The sequence below is a fragment of the Denticeps clupeoides genome, chromosome 15, assembly GCF_900700375.1.
Source record: "Denticeps clupeoides chromosome 15, fDenClu1.1, whole genome shotgun sequence".
Classification (NCBI taxonomy): Eukaryota; Metazoa; Chordata; class Actinopteri; order Clupeiformes; family Denticipitidae; genus Denticeps; species Denticeps clupeoides.
In genome coordinates this window covers 2,032,637-2,048,983 of record NC_041721.1, presented here as the reverse complement: position 1 = coordinate 2,048,983, position 16,347 = coordinate 2,032,637, and the positions used below count along the sequence as shown (strand labels likewise).

At 47.5% G+C, this 16,347-nt stretch overlaps 2 protein-coding genes across 7 annotated transcripts in view; both read left to right on the top strand.

Annotated features, from left to right (window-relative positions):
• Positions 1 to 2,571: 2,571 nt before the first annotated feature.
• On the top strand, positions 2,572 to 4,095 carry vhll (von Hippel-Lindau tumor suppressor like). The gene is made up of 3 exons (XM_028953838.1): positions 2,572 to 2,783; positions 3,270 to 3,410; positions 3,537 to 4,095. The coding sequence occupies exons 1-3, from the start codon at positions 2,606 to 2,608 to the stop codon at positions 3,719 to 3,721; spliced, it is 504 nt and encodes a 167-aa protein (XP_028809671.1). The 5' UTR covers positions 2,572 to 2,605; the 3' UTR covers positions 3,722 to 4,095.
• A 433-nt stretch (positions 4,096 to 4,528) lies between these two features.
• Positions 4,529 to 16,347, top strand: part of usp15 (ubiquitin specific peptidase 15) — a 31,397-nt gene continuing 19,578 nt past the window's right edge. Inside the window, exons 1-11 of one of the 6 annotated variants that reach the window (XM_028953832.1) lie at positions 4,529 to 4,841; positions 5,375 to 5,502; positions 5,600 to 5,730; positions 6,361 to 6,487; positions 6,573 to 6,718; positions 7,513 to 7,574; positions 8,031 to 8,117; positions 9,522 to 9,666; positions 10,488 to 10,661; positions 10,814 to 10,972; positions 11,073 to 11,297. In XM_028953832.1, coding sequence (XP_028809665.1) covers positions 4,753 to 4,841; positions 5,375 to 5,502; positions 5,600 to 5,730; positions 6,361 to 6,487; positions 6,573 to 6,718; positions 7,513 to 7,574; positions 8,031 to 8,117; positions 9,522 to 9,666; positions 10,488 to 10,661; positions 10,814 to 10,972; positions 11,073 to 11,297 — 1,473 coding nt within the window. In that variant the 5' untranslated portion in view covers positions 4,529 to 4,752. Of the gene's footprint in view, positions 5,503 to 5,599; positions 5,731 to 5,875; positions 5,949 to 6,360; positions 6,488 to 6,572; positions 6,719 to 7,512; positions 7,575 to 8,030; positions 8,118 to 9,080; positions 9,350 to 9,521; positions 9,667 to 10,487; positions 10,662 to 10,813; positions 10,973 to 11,072; positions 11,298 to 16,347 lie in introns of those variants that run through there. The other 5 variants (XM_028953834.1, XM_028953830.1, XM_028953833.1 and 2 more) reach the window with 5 other exon arrangements.

Sequence of the window (16,347 nt, the reverse complement as noted above, 5' to 3'; positions counted from 1 at the left end):
CGAAACCGGCTCTCTGTGATTTCCCTGATAATGTCAGTGGTTTTACATCAATGTGGCAACGTACAGCAGGAAATGAAATGTAAATTCTGCGCTTGTGTGTGTGTGTGTCTGGGAGTCTTTTTCCCATTTTAATCATACAGCGAGGCTCTAGCATAATTAGAGCGTTATAAGATTTCTTCGGCTCAGATGGTGTCATTTATTACGAATCCTTTAATAACAGTAAAATGTGTGTACAGAACATTATTATGTATTCAGAGTGGGGCTTCGGGTCTGCATTAGACCGTGAAACCCCACCATGCATGGGGAGTGGCAATGCCAAAAGTGACGTTGGCCCAGTCCTCTCGCCGGTGGAGCCAAATCGGGCGAAAAGCAAATTGTCCACATGTAACCACGAAGGGCAACATCACCAGATGTCCACTCACTGGTTTGGCACACAAATGTCGGAAAAGAGTCACAAAATGACTAAAACCGCAGAAACACCAACCCATACACCAAGCCTTTTTATTACTGTACAATTAGAGTAAGTAACCAGTTTCAAATGTAACAAAGTAACAAAAGTTCATTTCTTGAAAGTATTCAAGTGGCAATCTTCAAATCAATCATTTATTAATTAGAAGTGAGGTTTCTTCCCTTCTGGCTTACAGTTTAGTTTATTATGTATACTCTTACTTTAACTGAAGTGATAGTCATTGTAATACACTGCAACACAGCACACGTGCACACAACGAAACGTGTCCTCTGCTTTTAACCATCACCATTGGTGAGCAGTGGGCGGCCATGACGGGCGCCTGTGGAGCAGTGTGTGGGGACGGTGCTTTGCTCAGTGGCACCTCGAACCAGCAACCTTCTGATTACGGGGCCGCTTCCTCAACCGATAGGCCACCACTGGCCCAAGGAGCCATCTAACTTTTTAGAATAGTTAGTATTCTGTAATCAAGTAATCTCAAGTGAGATCAAGTCATGCTGAGTTTCATTGTCATTTTTTCAGCTACATACGTGTTAGACGGTACATATTGAAACGGAAAACGTTTCACCGGAACCTACTGCTACATGTAACATTTAAACAACGTTACACACGGACATAATTCAACACGTCTTTGTGGGTGTAAAAATACGGCAAACACCAGCATCAGTGCCAGCAGAACCTGTTACTAATGAGTCAAGCTTCAAATTTCACCCACAGCAGAGCAGGTCTGTTCGAGCCGACTTCATCAGGTTCAGTTGAACCTTTCACTGCGTCCACCGACGACTGCGGTCGTTAAAAACCAGAACCAGGAAGGAAACCAAACCATTTACTGCGCCATCCTTACACTAATCACACTTCTCATGTAGTAAAAGAAGTCAAAAGAGGCAAAAAGCTGATTCAATTACTTTAACAAACTGAAATGTACAAATGATTCAAATGCACAAATTAAAACCCAACAGTAATGATCGGTGGTCTTCCTGATATCCCTTCTCCTTGCAGGACAAAAACAGCCAGGAGATCAAAGCCCCCGGCCGTCACCGCCCAAGAATTTCCCAGTGTCCTCCACAGGAAAACCAACAAACCAGGAATTTTAAGTGAACCCCTCCATCATCCTCGGCTCAATGGCTCTTGATGAGGTTTCTTCCTGACAAGGAAGCTGCTCGCCCCGGACCCTTTACTGCTTTATAATAGAAATTCACTCGCAGGAGAAAATATACACGCAACCTTGAGACGAATTTTACTCCAGTATAAGAAAGAGTACAAAAGTATGTGCCACCACATGTACAAAAGTAACACGATGTATTATGGTTCTAATCTTCTATTAATGGTTTTGTAAAAGAGCTCTTGCTTTATCGGCCCAGCAATCTTTTAACAGAGTATCTGTCATTTGTCTGATCATTAAAATTATCTTAGAACAATTTCCATGAGGTGCAACACAGTGACTATGAGAACAGGCGAAGTTTAATTACAAACCAGGCCAAGTCAGATTTCCTATAATAGGAACTGATGTTCGGATAAATTCAACAGAAAGACGCGTCAGTGACGTCAGGGGGCGGGGTTTGCAGTGTTTGTAGGTGTGGCATTTACCTTCTAAACGTGACACTATCTGCTGCAAACTCGAGAAGACGTTGTGTCGCCTTGAAACCCCCTTTTGTTGCTCTGCTCATTTTTCTGTCCATCAGAAAGGCAAAATCATTCCTCAGCTAGATATAATTAAATTAGACGCCATTACAAACAATCACTTTACTTATGCTGCACTGTGGACCAGGCTTATGTTATACGCACATCCAGCAAACAAAACGTCATAGATTCAAACTCCACTTACTACCATTGTGTCCCTAAGCAAGTCTGATAAATGACAAAAAAGTAAAATGCTGAGCTGTGTTCCTCTGGCCCCATCTAGTGTTTGTCGGCAACTCGGAGTTGCCAGGTCCGCTTTAATTTCAGCTTTTCTCTCGAGTCACGTACATATTTCCTTCGTTTGAAAACTAACGCACGCCGTTCAGATGATCGGTAGTCAACCCGCGTAGCGGTTTGCGCGGCCGATTTTTTTTTTTACGCGTTTCTCGGCGCCGGAGCGTCTGCGCGTTTCGGCCGCGACCTGGCAACCTGCCGCGGTCCGACTCCGAAGGTTCCGCGATGGCGGAGCAGGACGACGCGCCGCTCCGCTCGCTCCACTCGGACGCGGCGACCCACGTGGTCTTCGTCAACCGGTCCGGCGCGCTGGCCCGGGCCTGGTGGCTTGACTTCTCCGGCAGCCCGGTGTCCTACGGGGACATCCACTCCCGGGAGGGACTTTCCATGAACACGTACCTGAGTGAGAACAGTCGCGCATCACGCACTCACAACAAAACCAGAGCTATAGTCCATATTTCAGTATATTAGAATACATTTTTTATCAATTTTATTGTGCTTCTTGGCATACATTACATTTCCTTATTAGTCTGTTCAAGGCAAAAAGAATAGAAAAGCAACAAACAAAATAAATAAATAAACTGATAATGGATAAATAATAAAAGGCAGATGATTTTAACACATAGAAAGGTTTTCCAAAGAGTCAGTTTGTAAAAATGTTCCGTATACATACTGAAATAGTAACATACCATGAAGTGCCTCTAGATGGCAGTTGGGTGGGTTTCCTTGTGGTACGGTAGTTTGTAGACGCGCCCTTACTTTGTTCAAGGACGGTGGGTCTTTTCCACTCAAAACAGTCCAACAGGTGTCACTTTCCAGCCATGGGCAGCTGCTTGCTTCTCCTACCTGGTTATGACTGTCCTGTTCGCCCTTGGACTGACTGTTTTAGCACATCCCTGGATCTTCCGGGCCACAGAAAGCGGGGCGAGGCTGCTCGCCAATCACCAGGACGTTTATTTCCCAGCTCCTACTACAGAGTGGGATGAATCTGGCCAACCGGTCTTCCTCCGAGTTCTCATAACGGCACCCAGTGAGTTTCCGGTTCTGATCCTCTGGCTGGTCTTATTCTCGGACTCCATTATTATAGCTCTTCATCAGGACAGCGTGACCTTTGACCTTTATTGCCTGGGAGTAAATTACGCTGCTCTGCTTCCAGTGTACTCGCTGCGGGAACGCTGCTGCGTGGCGATCAGGAGGCTGGTGAGGAGGGATGCCATTGGCAGGCTGGACCTTCCCGAGATGCTGAAGCAGGAGCTCAGGCAGAGCCCGAATTTGCTGGCGGAAATCAGGACCATGGACTCCAGGAGAGGCTCCGCGCCTAATCCGGACCATAAACCATAGACATTTATTCTAATTTGTTTCAACGCTGTTGTCCCGAAGGAGCAGGAACAACCCAGGCTGGTTTCGGCTGTGCCACACCCACTGTTTCCCTAAACAAGATACTTTTTTTCTGAAAGGTTTATAGAGATTAGCCAACTGTGGGTTTTAAAAATGCAGCTCTTAGCTCCTGGTGTTCTGAAATGGTTTCCGGGTTTTAATTTTACCCACTTGGAATGTAAAACTCACTGAAATACCTTCCAATATTCCTCATGAATTTTCTTATCAGTGCAACAATACAAATGATAATAATGCATTATTAAGATTATCTATGTATAAGGCTATATGTCATGACTAGTGGCTGAGGTATCTTTAGTAAACGCTGAAAAACCACCTCATACATGTTGTCTGCAGCTGTGATGTATGTGTGCATTATTAATGGTTTTATTAGTAATGATTATATAGATAAGTAAAAAAAATCTTTATTTTCATGACCATTTACGTTGGTAGATTCTCACTGAAGGCATCAAAACACATGTGGAGTTATGTACTTAACAAAAAGTGGAGACCTGGCCTCCACAGTCACCGGACCTGAACCCAATCCAGATGGTTTGAAGTGAGCTGGACCAACAAGTGCTAAAAACCTCTGGGAACTCCTTCAAGACTGTTGGAGAACCATTTCAGGTGACGACCTCTTGAAGCTCATCGAGAGAATGCCAAGAGTGTGCAAAGCAGTAACCAGAGCAAAGAAACTAGAATATAAAACATGTTTTCACTTATTTTCACCTTTTTTTGTTAAGTCCATAACTCCACATGTGTTCATTCATAGTTTTGATGCCTTCAGTGAGAATCTACCAACGTAAATGGTCATGAAAATAAAGAAAACACAGAAGAAGGTGCGTCCAAACTTTTGGCCTGTTAAAACTACTGTTTATTTTGTTAAAGGCTCTCGCCAGGGGGCAGCAACGCCGCGTCACTTCCGCCTCCGCATCGCCTCGCACGTGCTCTGCGCTCGGTGACGCGCCTCTGGCCCACAATGCACCGGGCGAGGGAAGATGGCGGAGGGAGGAGCGGCGGACCTGGACACTCAGCGAGCGGAGGTCGCGGCGCTGCTGAAGACGCCGCTGCGGAAGGCCGAGACGTGGTGAGGGTCGAGCCGCCGGGCGGGAGCCCCGGGGCCGCCGGCTGGCCGGGGTCGGTGTCCCCGCCGCTCTCCGCCCGCCGAGAGGCACCACAGGCCGGGAGAGCAGCAGCTGTCAGATCGGTGCAGTTGCTTAAACCATTAAAATAAACAGCAACACTGGCGAGCCGCAACTCTTCCAACTCTCCACTGCTGCCGGACCGGCGTGACGCTGGAGACACTGACCAATCAGAACACGGTTCTGACGGGAAGCGACCAATCAGAACATGGCACTGAAGGGAAGCTGACCAATCAGAACACGGTTCTGAAGGGAAGCTGACCAATCATAACACGGTTCTGAAGGGAAGCTGACCAATCAGAACATGGTACTGAATGGAAGCTGACCAGTCAGAACACGGTGCTGAAGGCAAACTGACCAGTCAGAACACGGTTGTGAAAGGAAACTGTCCGGTCCAAACTCAGTGTCTCCAGTGTCACTGTAGGAAAGTTGTTGTTGTTTTTTTGTCACTCTCAGGTGACCTTTTGTCGTCCTGCAGGTACCTGGTGGACAGTTACTGGTTTAAGCAGTGGAAGAAGTATGTGGGCTTTGACAGCTGGGACAAATACCAGATGGGCGACCAGAACGTCTACCCGGGGCCAGTGGACAACGCGGGTCTCCTCAGAGGTACCTTCTCGGCCCGTCCGTACGCGTGAATACGAGTGAAAAGGTCCCGGGTTCTACTGTCCCCACACAGGCCGGCGTCTGTGTGCTCTTTTGGCAGACGGCGACGTCATGGCCATCAAGGAGCACCTCATCGACGAGCTGGACTACGTCCTGGTGCCCACGGAGGGATGGAACAAGCTGGTGAGCTGGTACGGCCTGACGGACGGCCAGGAGCCGATCGCTCGGAAGGTACGAGGGCCGCCCGGCGTCCGGCGCCGGCTCCTTCCTGCCTCATTTTCCCCGAGTCCCTCAGCCACGGCCTCACCGCCTCGGCCACCGGCCCGCCCCCCTCGGCCATATATGCCGCGGGGGGTATCGGGTGGCGGCGGGCGTTTCTATTTTCAGCGGGGGCCGTGGACGAGCGGAGCGGTTACATGGAGCGATCCGCGCGGCACAACATGCAGGAGGTTCTCTGGCTTTTACGCTCATTTTCGCTTCGGGCTCTCGGTTTGGGGCGGGCCGGGCCGGCGCCGCGGGCCGGGGCGGGGCCACGCGGCGCGTCACGCCGCCCGTTCTCGCTTGCCGGACCGTCGGCTGAGGTCACAGCGCGGTCGAGTGTGACTGTAGGCGGGTTGCGAGAGTCGCGTGGACTTGGCGGGGCCGCGGCGGCCGGGACGTCCGTCCACCGAGTAGGAAGCTGGCGGCGGGCGGCCGGGCGGGCAGCTGCCGCGGGGCTCTGGGAAATAAAGATGGCCGCAGCCCAGCTGTCTCGGTTCGCGGTGCTATATTAAGGGTGCAGGCGCGCGCCTCGGCCCGGACGCTGCTGATTGGCCGGGGGGGGGACGTGTCTTTATTTCTCTGTCCCCGGCGTGTCCGCAGGTGGTGGAACAGGGCATGTTCGTCAAGCACTGCAAGGTGGAGGTCTACCTCACGGAGCTGAAGCTGTGCGAGGACAGCAACATGGACAACTTCGTCACCAGGCGCTTCAGCAAGGCCGACACGATAGGTGGGGGTCAGGCGGAGGACGCGGGGGCGGGCGGGGTCGCGCCGGGGTCGGCCGAGGCACCCACGGGCTCTGGCTTCTCCCGCAGACACCATCGAGAAGGAGATGCGGAAGCTCTTCAGCATTCCGGACGAGCGGGAGATCAGGCTGTGGAACAAGTACATGACCAACACGTTCGAGCCCCTCAACAAGCCGGACAGCACCATACAGGACGCCGGACTCTACCAGGGCCAGGTGACCACACCCCACACCCCACACCGCGTGTTTAACTGCGTCCAAACAGGAAGTTCTTTCCTTGAGGGGTGAAGGTTTGTCCTGGTACATTTCTGAATATTAGAGACAACGAAGGAAAACTTATATAATCAGATTTGTGCCAAAAGTTTGAAAGAAAAACGTTCCCGATACCGAACAAAAAAACAAAAAGACGTTGAAATGTAAATTAAGAGGTTTCACTGCTGGCTTTTCCCTCGCTCCGCCCCCTTTTACGTTTACGCCGCCCGAAGATTTGGACGGACTTCCTGGACAATTCTCTCTCGTGGTCGGGGCTTCGTCTCATTGGCCAGCTGTAGCCTCATATTTTAGCCTTACTTGTCAAATATGAATGCGTTGTGTGTTGATAAATCATATTTGCCGAGCAAGGCGCTCTTAAATAAAAAAAAAAAACAAACATTTGTGACCATATTTGGATGTGGATCATATATGGATCGTGTAAACGATCAACTGGGTGATTTATCCAATTTTAAGCATTGAATAAATACGCTGATTGATAGATAGCTGTTGCTGCTCTGTGTGCTCTTGAAGCCCACGTATCTCGCAGCGATAGTGACGAAGATGTAAGCACAATTTTAGGTTGTCAAAATTCCCACGGCTTATTTTTGTACGATGTAACTTTTATTTCATTTTATTGGATGATGGACAATTTTTTGGTTAGATTCTTTGCAAAGAAAGTCTTTCCAAGTGACCACGCCAGAGTGGAGGTCATCTCACCTCTTCACGATGACCGAACTGAATCTGTCTGTTGTCCCCAGGTTCTTGTAATAGAACAGAAGAACGAGGACGGCTCGTGGCCCCGGGGTTCCTCCACACCAAAGTAAGTTTGCGGCGCCCATGGCAGGAACCGTCGTCTTAACTCTCATAAACGGTGGTGGTAGCGTAGCGGCTAACAAACTAGCCTGACAACCGGAAGAGCACAAAATCCCGTGTTCGAACCCCACTTACTACCATCGTGTCCCTGAGCAGGACACTTAACCCTGAGTGTCTCCAGGGGGGGATTGTCCCTGTTAATACTGATGTAAGCGCTCTGGTTAAGGGAGTCTGGTAAATGCCAGAGACGTTTTACCGTGTGGTTAGGGGGCGGAGCCTGAACAATGCTACTTCCTGGGGCATTATGGGCACTTTCTCTTTCTTTTGCTTCGCTTCAGTTGCTGCCATAACCCATTTTCAGCAGATTAATGTTCATATTCACTTTGTTTTGGGGATTTTATTTCCATTTTTTATTAAATTTTTTTTGCTCTCTCTAACTCATGCTCTTGTTTATCTTTTGAAGGTCATCTGGCGCTTCCAATCTCACCGCTTTACCAAAGATCTCGCCCTCCCTCTCAAACAGTCATAGCAGCAGCTTCAGCAGCAGGAAGTAAGCGGCAGTGGGCGTGGTTCTGCGGGTGGGCCTTTGGGTGGGGATAAGTGACACCCGAGGTCGGGATGCTGAATTGTCGTGCTGCGTATTAAGAACTGTTGCATTGGGTGGCTTTTTTCGTAGTACGAGGTTCTTTCCTCCATCTCCTCCAATTCATTTTCAGTTCGGGTCTGAAGTATCCAGAACATGACGTGCTCGGTACGCTTTTTTTCATTGTAACATTTCAAACAAAAAACATTAAATATTCTAAAAATACCCCAAAGAAAAGCACTAGTTCAATATGTAATAAATGGCAAAAATATATAATTTTCACTTGTTAAATTATAATTTTTTTATGAATAAACCTTGAATTAGTCTGCGGTAGGTTTTATGACAACAGTGAGACACATAATCACAAAACAAGGAACCAAGACGCAAACACAATAAAATCCGCCCGTGACTGTTAACTCTGGCTGGTCTGGGATTAAATAGTGATTACTTGTAATCTTTGGGTAATCTATACCGTAATCTTTGGTGGGAGTACGGTGAACTCATGCAAAGCAGGGATTATGGCTCTTAAAACAAACCACGATAAACCAGGTAATTCCGTAATCTTCTTACTGTTTTAAATGAACTGAGAATTGCCGTTAATTCAGGCAAATACAAAATATATAGAAACAGAAAAATATAAAATAGTGAAAATGTAAAAAAAAAAAAATATATATATATATATGTGTGTGTATATAGTGGATGTAAATATTGCACAGATGTAATCAGTTTTATTGATTTATTTATTGAAACCACCAAAAAATATTTTTTGTGCAGTGACCTTCAGCGTGCCCTGCCTTTCATCATCGCCACCCTCATTCACCAATCAGAGCCCCCATTCTGTCGTATTTATTCATCATCATTTTTTTTTAGTTTGAAGTCCTCTCTCCCCCCGTCCCCCGTCCTGTAGAAACGCTGAGTCATGCATTACAGTTTCTACCTCACTGCGGAGCTGCTGTCTTCCCCCGTCCACACCTCCGGCTGATGTAGCTGCTTCAGTTCTATAAATAACCCGCTGCTGCGCCGGAGCCGGCGAGCGGACTCGGCCCGCCGCGTAGCCCGGGGCATGGAGGGATGCTCCAGTGCTGCCGGTGGTGTCTGCGGCTGGAGGGGGTGGAGTTGGAGCGGCGGGTGGAGCGCGTGCTGAGCGTGGAGGCTCCCCAGCCGGGCCAGTGGGATCGGGCGGCCCACTGCACTCCGAGGTCGGAACCGCCGCGGCTCGGGAATGTGGGGCATATCTGTTCCTCTCCTCCTCTAAAGGGGGGAGTATCGTCTTTTAGCTGCCGTATCGGGAATTTTTGGGCGGCGTGCGTTTTTCTTTCTGCGCACTACAGCAACCGCTACTAACCTGCGTTTCCCGTTATTCTGTCCTAGCGTGAAGAACTCTAGCTACAGCCTTCCATCCTACCCCCCATACAGCAGTTACGAGTTCCTGGACCATGCCCAGCACAGTGAAAGGGCGGGGCTGTGTGGCCTGTCCAACCTCGGCAACACCTGCTTCATGAACTCGGGGACGCAGGTAAGAAGATGCCAGGATCCATCAAACACAGACACAGATTTATTGGGAGTATTAAGAAAATGTAACTTCATTCTCAATGGACCATGCAGTGTTCCCTGATGAACACCTTGTTATACAGTATATTACCCAAAATCCTAATTAGAGCTGTAATTCTTGGTTTGGTCTGGTTCGGGCTCAAATTTGATCTTTTTTTGTCGGTTCGGGTTGAAGTCGGTTAAATGATCGGTCAGTAAACACAAACTTCTGTTCTATAGTACCTATACTTTCTATATAATTTGGTGATTGGAAAAGTGTTGTAAATTGCATGTTGTAAATATGTTTTATTAAACATAAATGTTAAATTTGATTTGCAATTCTTTGCCCCTGGTTGTCAGGTAATTCGCTTTAATCTAATCTGTTCTATTTTATTCTATTACGCCATTTTGCACTGGAGGGTGGTGGGCAGGACCTGAAATTTCGTTGTGCAAAGTTTTTAAACTAATTATTGCGAGTTGAAACGGAGGCTGGCCTCTGGTGATTGTTTTCAACCCGTTGGGTCAGACTCTAACTTTTCAAGCCCGATTAAGGCTTTAAGCCTAATAATTTAAATGAAAAGTCCTAATTGTGACAGATGCATTTGTATCATTAAAGTATATTATGTTTCTTACAATGCAGAGGGCAAAGTGTACCTCCATTAGCCAATCAGCACGACTCTTCTGACCACATGGTACTGGCTCACCTTGGTTTAGAGGAAAAGCTGTGGTACCTCCCTGGTACCTCTTTTTATACCCGTGAAGGTCCGTAATTGGTTTAGTCCCATGTCGATTCTTCTGTTCCTCCAGTGCTTGAGCAACATACCTCCGCTCACTGAATATTTCCTGAAAGACAAGTACAAGGAGGAGCTGAACGAGGACAATCCACTGGGGATGAAGGGGGAGATCGCCAAAGCCTACGCCGAGCTGATCAAGCAACTCTGGTCCGGGAAGTTCAGCTACGTCACGCCGAGGCCCTTCAAGGTGAGGCCGTTCATCCTTCCACTTCCAACAATGCAGTAGAAAAAATCTTGCATTTAATTCCACGTTTTACAATGGATTCTGCGATTCCGTCCGCGTTTTCCGCATCAGATGTTGGTGCTGGGTGAACAGCGCCATGTCTTGTTCCTCGGCAGACCCAGGTCGGGCGCTTCGCACCGCAGTTCTCTGGCTACCAGCAGCAGGACTCTCACGAGTTCTTGGCGTTCTTGCTAGACGGCCTGCATGAGGATTTAAACCGCATCAGGAAGAAACCCTACATCCAGCTGAAAGATGCAGATGGAAGGCCGGACAAGGTGGGACATCTTCATCCTCGTTCCCAAATCTAATCAGAAGCTTCTTGGACCGCGTCTCACAGTGCCCTTATCACAGAGATCTTCTCCCATCTTCTCCCAGGTCGTCGCTGAGGAGGCCTGGGAAAACCACATCAAGAGGAACGACTCCATCATCGTCGACATCTTCCACGGCCTCTTCAAATCCACTCTGGTCTGTCCCGTGTGTGCCAAGGTGTCCGTGACCTTTGACCCCTTCTGCTACCTGACACTCCCATTGCCCATGAAGAAGGAGCGCACGCTGGAGGTGTTTTTGGTGCAACTAGATCCTCTTGTGAAACCCACCCAGGTACAAACAGGCTGCCCCGATCCACCAGTCTACGTGTGTTTAGTTGTTTTTGGCGGCCTGTCTTAATTTTTTTTTTTTATTGCGTCAAGTGGTCATTTTAGTCTTTATTAGTCTTAGTCACTTATTTTATTCTAGTCAGGTCTTATGGAATATTTCATTTACGGCATTTATCAGACGCGAAGTACAATCAGTAGTTACAGGGACGATCCCCCCCTGGAGACACTCAGGGTTAAGTGTCTTGCTCAGGGACACGATGGTAGTAAGTGGGATTTGAACCTGGGTCTTCTGGTTCATAGGCGAGTGTGTTTCCCAGTAGGCTACTACCACCCTATAGTCTTATAGTATTTAGTCTTATTTTACTCAGAATTATCCATGAATATTTTAGTCTAGTTTAGTCAATTTTATTTATTTATTAATTTTTTTCTAGTAATGCAATTCTATTTAACCCAGTCGATATACTACAAGTACCGAGTACAACAGACTGAACAGACATTTCATAATTAAAACAAGGTTATCTTATTTGGGCCTGTCAGCATGACAGACCACTTACTATTGTGCTGGGAGCAGCAAAAAAGGACACGTCTTACGTTCAAGGCTGCCACGCAAAAACCGTTAAACGTACAGAAACAACGGAGTGGTCAGGCCGAAGGCCTGACCACTCCGCACAATATGACGTATTGTTTATTTTGGTAGGTCGTACGGCCCGCCCACAAATCGGGTTCAAAGTGTAAAAAGTACCGTTTACTATCGTGCTATGAACAAGTTTTTGGCTCCCTGTGACCAGCCGTAAAAGCTAGAGACAAGGGAGTCGAGGCGAGGCCGAAGGCCTCGCCGAGACACACAATCTGACATATGGGACAAGTCGGTGCCACCAACGGGGGTTTGGAAAACCCGGATAAATCCGGAACACTGGGAAAAAGGCAATAAAAGGACATGTCTCACGTTCAAGGCTGCCACGCAAAAACCGTGAAACGTACAGAAACAACGGAGTGGTCAGGCCGAAGGCCTGACCACTCCGCACAATATGACGTATTGTTTATTTTGGTAAGTCGTACGGCCCGCCCACAAATCGTGTTCAAAGTGTAAAAAGTGTGGTTTACTAATGCACAGAGGAAGAGGTTTTCAGCTCCCTGTGACCAGCCGTAAAAGCTAGAGACACGGGAGTTGAGGCGAGGCCGAAGGCCTCGCCGAGACACACAATCTGACATATTGGATGTGTTGCTACCAGCAACAGTGGTCAGGAAAACATGGGACATAGGGAAGAAGGGCAAAAATGCCATGTCTCGCATTTGTGGCTGCCACGCTAAGGCCGTCAGACGCACAAAAAAAACGGAGAGGTCAGGCCGAAGGCCTGACCTCTCCGCACAAAATGACATATTGATTGCTTGTTTGGGGACTACAGGAGGGCCACAAATTGTGATCAAAACATTAAAAGTGTGAAAAAATTTGGTTTCTTAAGATTTGCGAACAAACGCTTCACAGCACACACACAAGTCTCATATCACGTCGTGCGGCTTTTCCTTCCGCACGGTTTGACGTATGGCTCGGCTCGGCCGGATTTACGGTCGGCGCGCAATTCGCCAAAAAGCGTTTTCGGAACGCGTTTATTATCCTAGTCCAAAATTGGACTTTTTTGGACTTTGTGTCCAGATGGTTTGACATAGAAAAAAGATTTTGATGTTCTATCGTAGATCTCTCCAAGACCGACGCTTTGACGTATGGTTTCTCTCTGTCTGATTTACGGATCATTGACAAATTTGAAAAAACAAAAAAGTGTCAATGGGCGAAAAAAAGTTTATTTATTTATTTATTTGGGCCTGTCAGCATGACAGACCACTTACTATTGTGCTGGACCAGCAAAAAAGGACACGTCTTACGTTCAAGGCTGCCACGCAAAAACCGTGAAACGTACAGAAACAACGGAGTGGTCAGGCCGAAGGCCTGACCACTCCGCACAATATGACGTATTGTTTATTTTGGTAGGTCGTACGGCCCGCCCACAAATCGGGTTCAAAGTGTAAAAAGTACCGTTTACTATCGTGCTGGGAACACGTTTTTGGCTCCCAGTGACCAGCCGTAAAGCTAGAGACACGGGAGTCGAGGCGAGGCCGAAGGCCTCGCCGAGACACACAATCTGACATATTGGATGTGTTGCTACCAGCAACAGTGGTCAGGAAAACATGGGACATAGGGAAGAAGGGCAAAAATGCCATGTCTCGCATTTGTGGCTGCCACGCTAAGGCCGTCAGACGCACAAAAAAAACGGAGAGGTCAGGCCGAAGGCCTGACCTCTCCGCACAAAATGACGTATTGATTGCTTGTTTGGGGACTACAGGAGGGCCACAAATTGTGATCAAAACATTAAAAGTGTGAAAAAATTTGGTTTCTTAAGATTTGCGAACAAACGCTTCACAGCACACACACAAGTCTCATATCAGGTCGTGCGGCTTTTCCTTCCGCACGGTTTGACGTATGGCTCGGCTCGGCCGGATTTACGGTCCGCGCGCAATTCGCCAAAAAGCGTTTTCGGAACGCGTATCTTATCCTAGTCCAAAATTGGACTTTTTTGGACTTTGTGTCCAGATGGTTTGACATAGAAAAAAGTTTTTAATGGTGTCTCGTAGATCTCATCAAGATCTAATTTTTGACGTATGGTTTGTCTCTGTCTGATTTACGGATTATGCACAAATTTGAAAAAACAAAAAAGTGTCAATGGGAAAAAAAAAAATTTATTTATTATTATTTGGGCCTGTCAGCATGACAGACCACTTACTATTGTGCTGGACCAGCAAAAAAGGACACGTCTTACGTTCAAGGCTGCCACGCAAAAACCGTGAAACGTACAGAAACAACGGAGTGGTCAGGCCGAAGGCCTGACCACTCCGCACAATATGACGTATTGTTTATTTTGGTAGGTCGTACGGCCCGCCCACAAATCGGGTTCAAAGTGTAAAAAGTACCGTTTACTATCGTGCTGGGAACACGTTTTTGGCTCCCTGTGACCAGCCGTAAAAGCTAGAGACACGGGAGTCGAGGCGAGGCCGAAGGCCTCGCCGAGACACACAATCTGACATATTGGATGTGTTGCTACCAGCAACAGTGGTCAGGAAAACATGGGAAATAGGGAAGAAGGGCAAAAATGCCATGTCTCGCATTTGTGGCTGCCACGCTAAGGCCGTGAGACGCACAAAAAAAACGGAGAGGTCAGGCCGAAGGCCTGACCTCTCCGCACAAAATGACATATTGATTGCTTGTTTGGGGACTACAGGAGGGCCACAAATTGTGATCAAAACATTAAAAGTGTGAAAAAATTTGGTTTCTTAAGATTTGCGAACAAACGCTTCACAGCACACACACAAGTCTCATATCAAATCGTGCGGCTTGTCGTTACGCACGGTTTGACGTATGGCTCGGCTCGGCCGGATTTACGGTCCGCGCGCAATTCGCCAAAAAGCGTTTTCGGAACGCGTTTATTATCCTAGTCCAAAATTGGACTTTTTTGGACTTTGTGTCCAGATGGTTTGACATAGAAAAAAGTTTTTAATGGTGTCTCGTAGATCTCATCAAGACTGATGTTTTGACGTATGGTTTATCTATGTCTGATTTACGGATCATTGACAAATTTGAAAAAACAAAAAAGTGTCAATGGAAAAAAAAAAAACTTTATTTTTTTTATTTGGGCCTGTCAGCATGACAGACCACTTACTATTGTGCTGGACCAGCAAAAAAGGACACGTCTTACGTTCAAGGCTGCCACGCAAAAACCGTGAAACGTACAGAAACAACGGAGTGGTCAGGCCGAAGGCCTGACCACTCCGCACAATATGACGTATTGTTTATTTTGGTAGGTCGTACGGCCCGCCCACAAATCGGGTTCAAAGTGTAAAAAGTACCGTTTACTATCGTTCTGGGAACAGGTTTTGGCTCCCTGCGACCAGCCGTAAAAGCTAGAGACACGGGAGTCGAGGCGAGGCCGAAGGCCTCGCCGAGACACACAATCTGACATATTGGATGTGTTGCTACCAGCAACAGTGGTCAGGAAAACATGGGACATAGGGAAGAAGGGCAAAAATGCCATGTCTCGCATTTGTGGCTGCCACGCTAAGGCCGTCAGACGCACAAAAAAAACGGAGAGGTCAGGCCGAAGGCCTGACCTCTCCGCACAAAATGACGTATTGATTGCTTGTTTGGGGACTACAGGAGGGCCACAAATTGTGATCAAAACATTAAAAGTGTGAAAAAATTTGGTTTCTTAAGATTTGCGAACAAACGCTTCACAGCACACACACAAGTCTCATATCAGGTCGTGCGGCTTTTCCTTCCGCACGGTTTGACGTATGGCTCGGCTCGGCCGGATTTACGGTCCGCGCGCAATTCGCCAAAAAGCGTTTTCGGAACGCGTATCTTATCCTAGTCCAAAATTGGACTTTTTTGGACTTTGTGTCCAGATGGTTTGACATAGAAAAAAGTTTTTAATGGTGTCTCGTAGATCTCATCAAGATCTAATTTTTGACGTATGGTTTGTCTCTGTCTGATTTACGGATTATGCACAAATTTGAAAAAACAAAAAAGTGTCAATGGGAAAAACAAAAATTTATTTATTTGGGCCTGTCAGCATGACAGACCACTTACTATTGTGCTGGACCAGCAAAAAAGGACACGTCTTACGTTCAAGGCTGCCACGCAAAAACCGTGAAACGTACAGAAACAACGGAGTGGTCAGGCCGAAGGCCTGACCACTCCGCACAATATGACGTATTGTTTATTTTGGTAGGTCGTACGGCCCCGCCCACAAATCGGGTTCAAAGTGTAAAAAGTACCGTTTACTATCGTGCTGGGAACACGTTTTTGGCTCCCTGTGACCAGCCGTAAAAGCTAGAGACACGGGAGTCGAGGCGAGGCCGAAGGCCTCGCCGAGACACACAATCTGACATATTGGATGTGTTGCTACCAGCAACAGTGGTCAGGAAAACATGGGAAATAGGGAAGAAGGGCAAAAATGCCATGTCTCGCATTTGTGGCTGCCACGCTAAGGCCGTGAGACGCACAA

Coding starts and splice junctions, on each gene's coding strand:
- vhll (XM_028953838.1), top strand. CDS start 2,606: ATGGCGGAGCAGGACGACGCGCCGCTCCGCTCGCTCCACTCGGACGCG. Junction 2,784..3,269: donor TTCCATGAACACGTACCTGA/GTGAGAACAGTC, acceptor TGACTGTTTTAG/CACATCCCTGGATCTTCCGG. Junction 3,411..3,536: donor AGTTCTCATAACGGCACCCA/GTGAGTTTCCGG, acceptor CTCTGCTTCCAG/TGTACTCGCTGCGGGAACGC.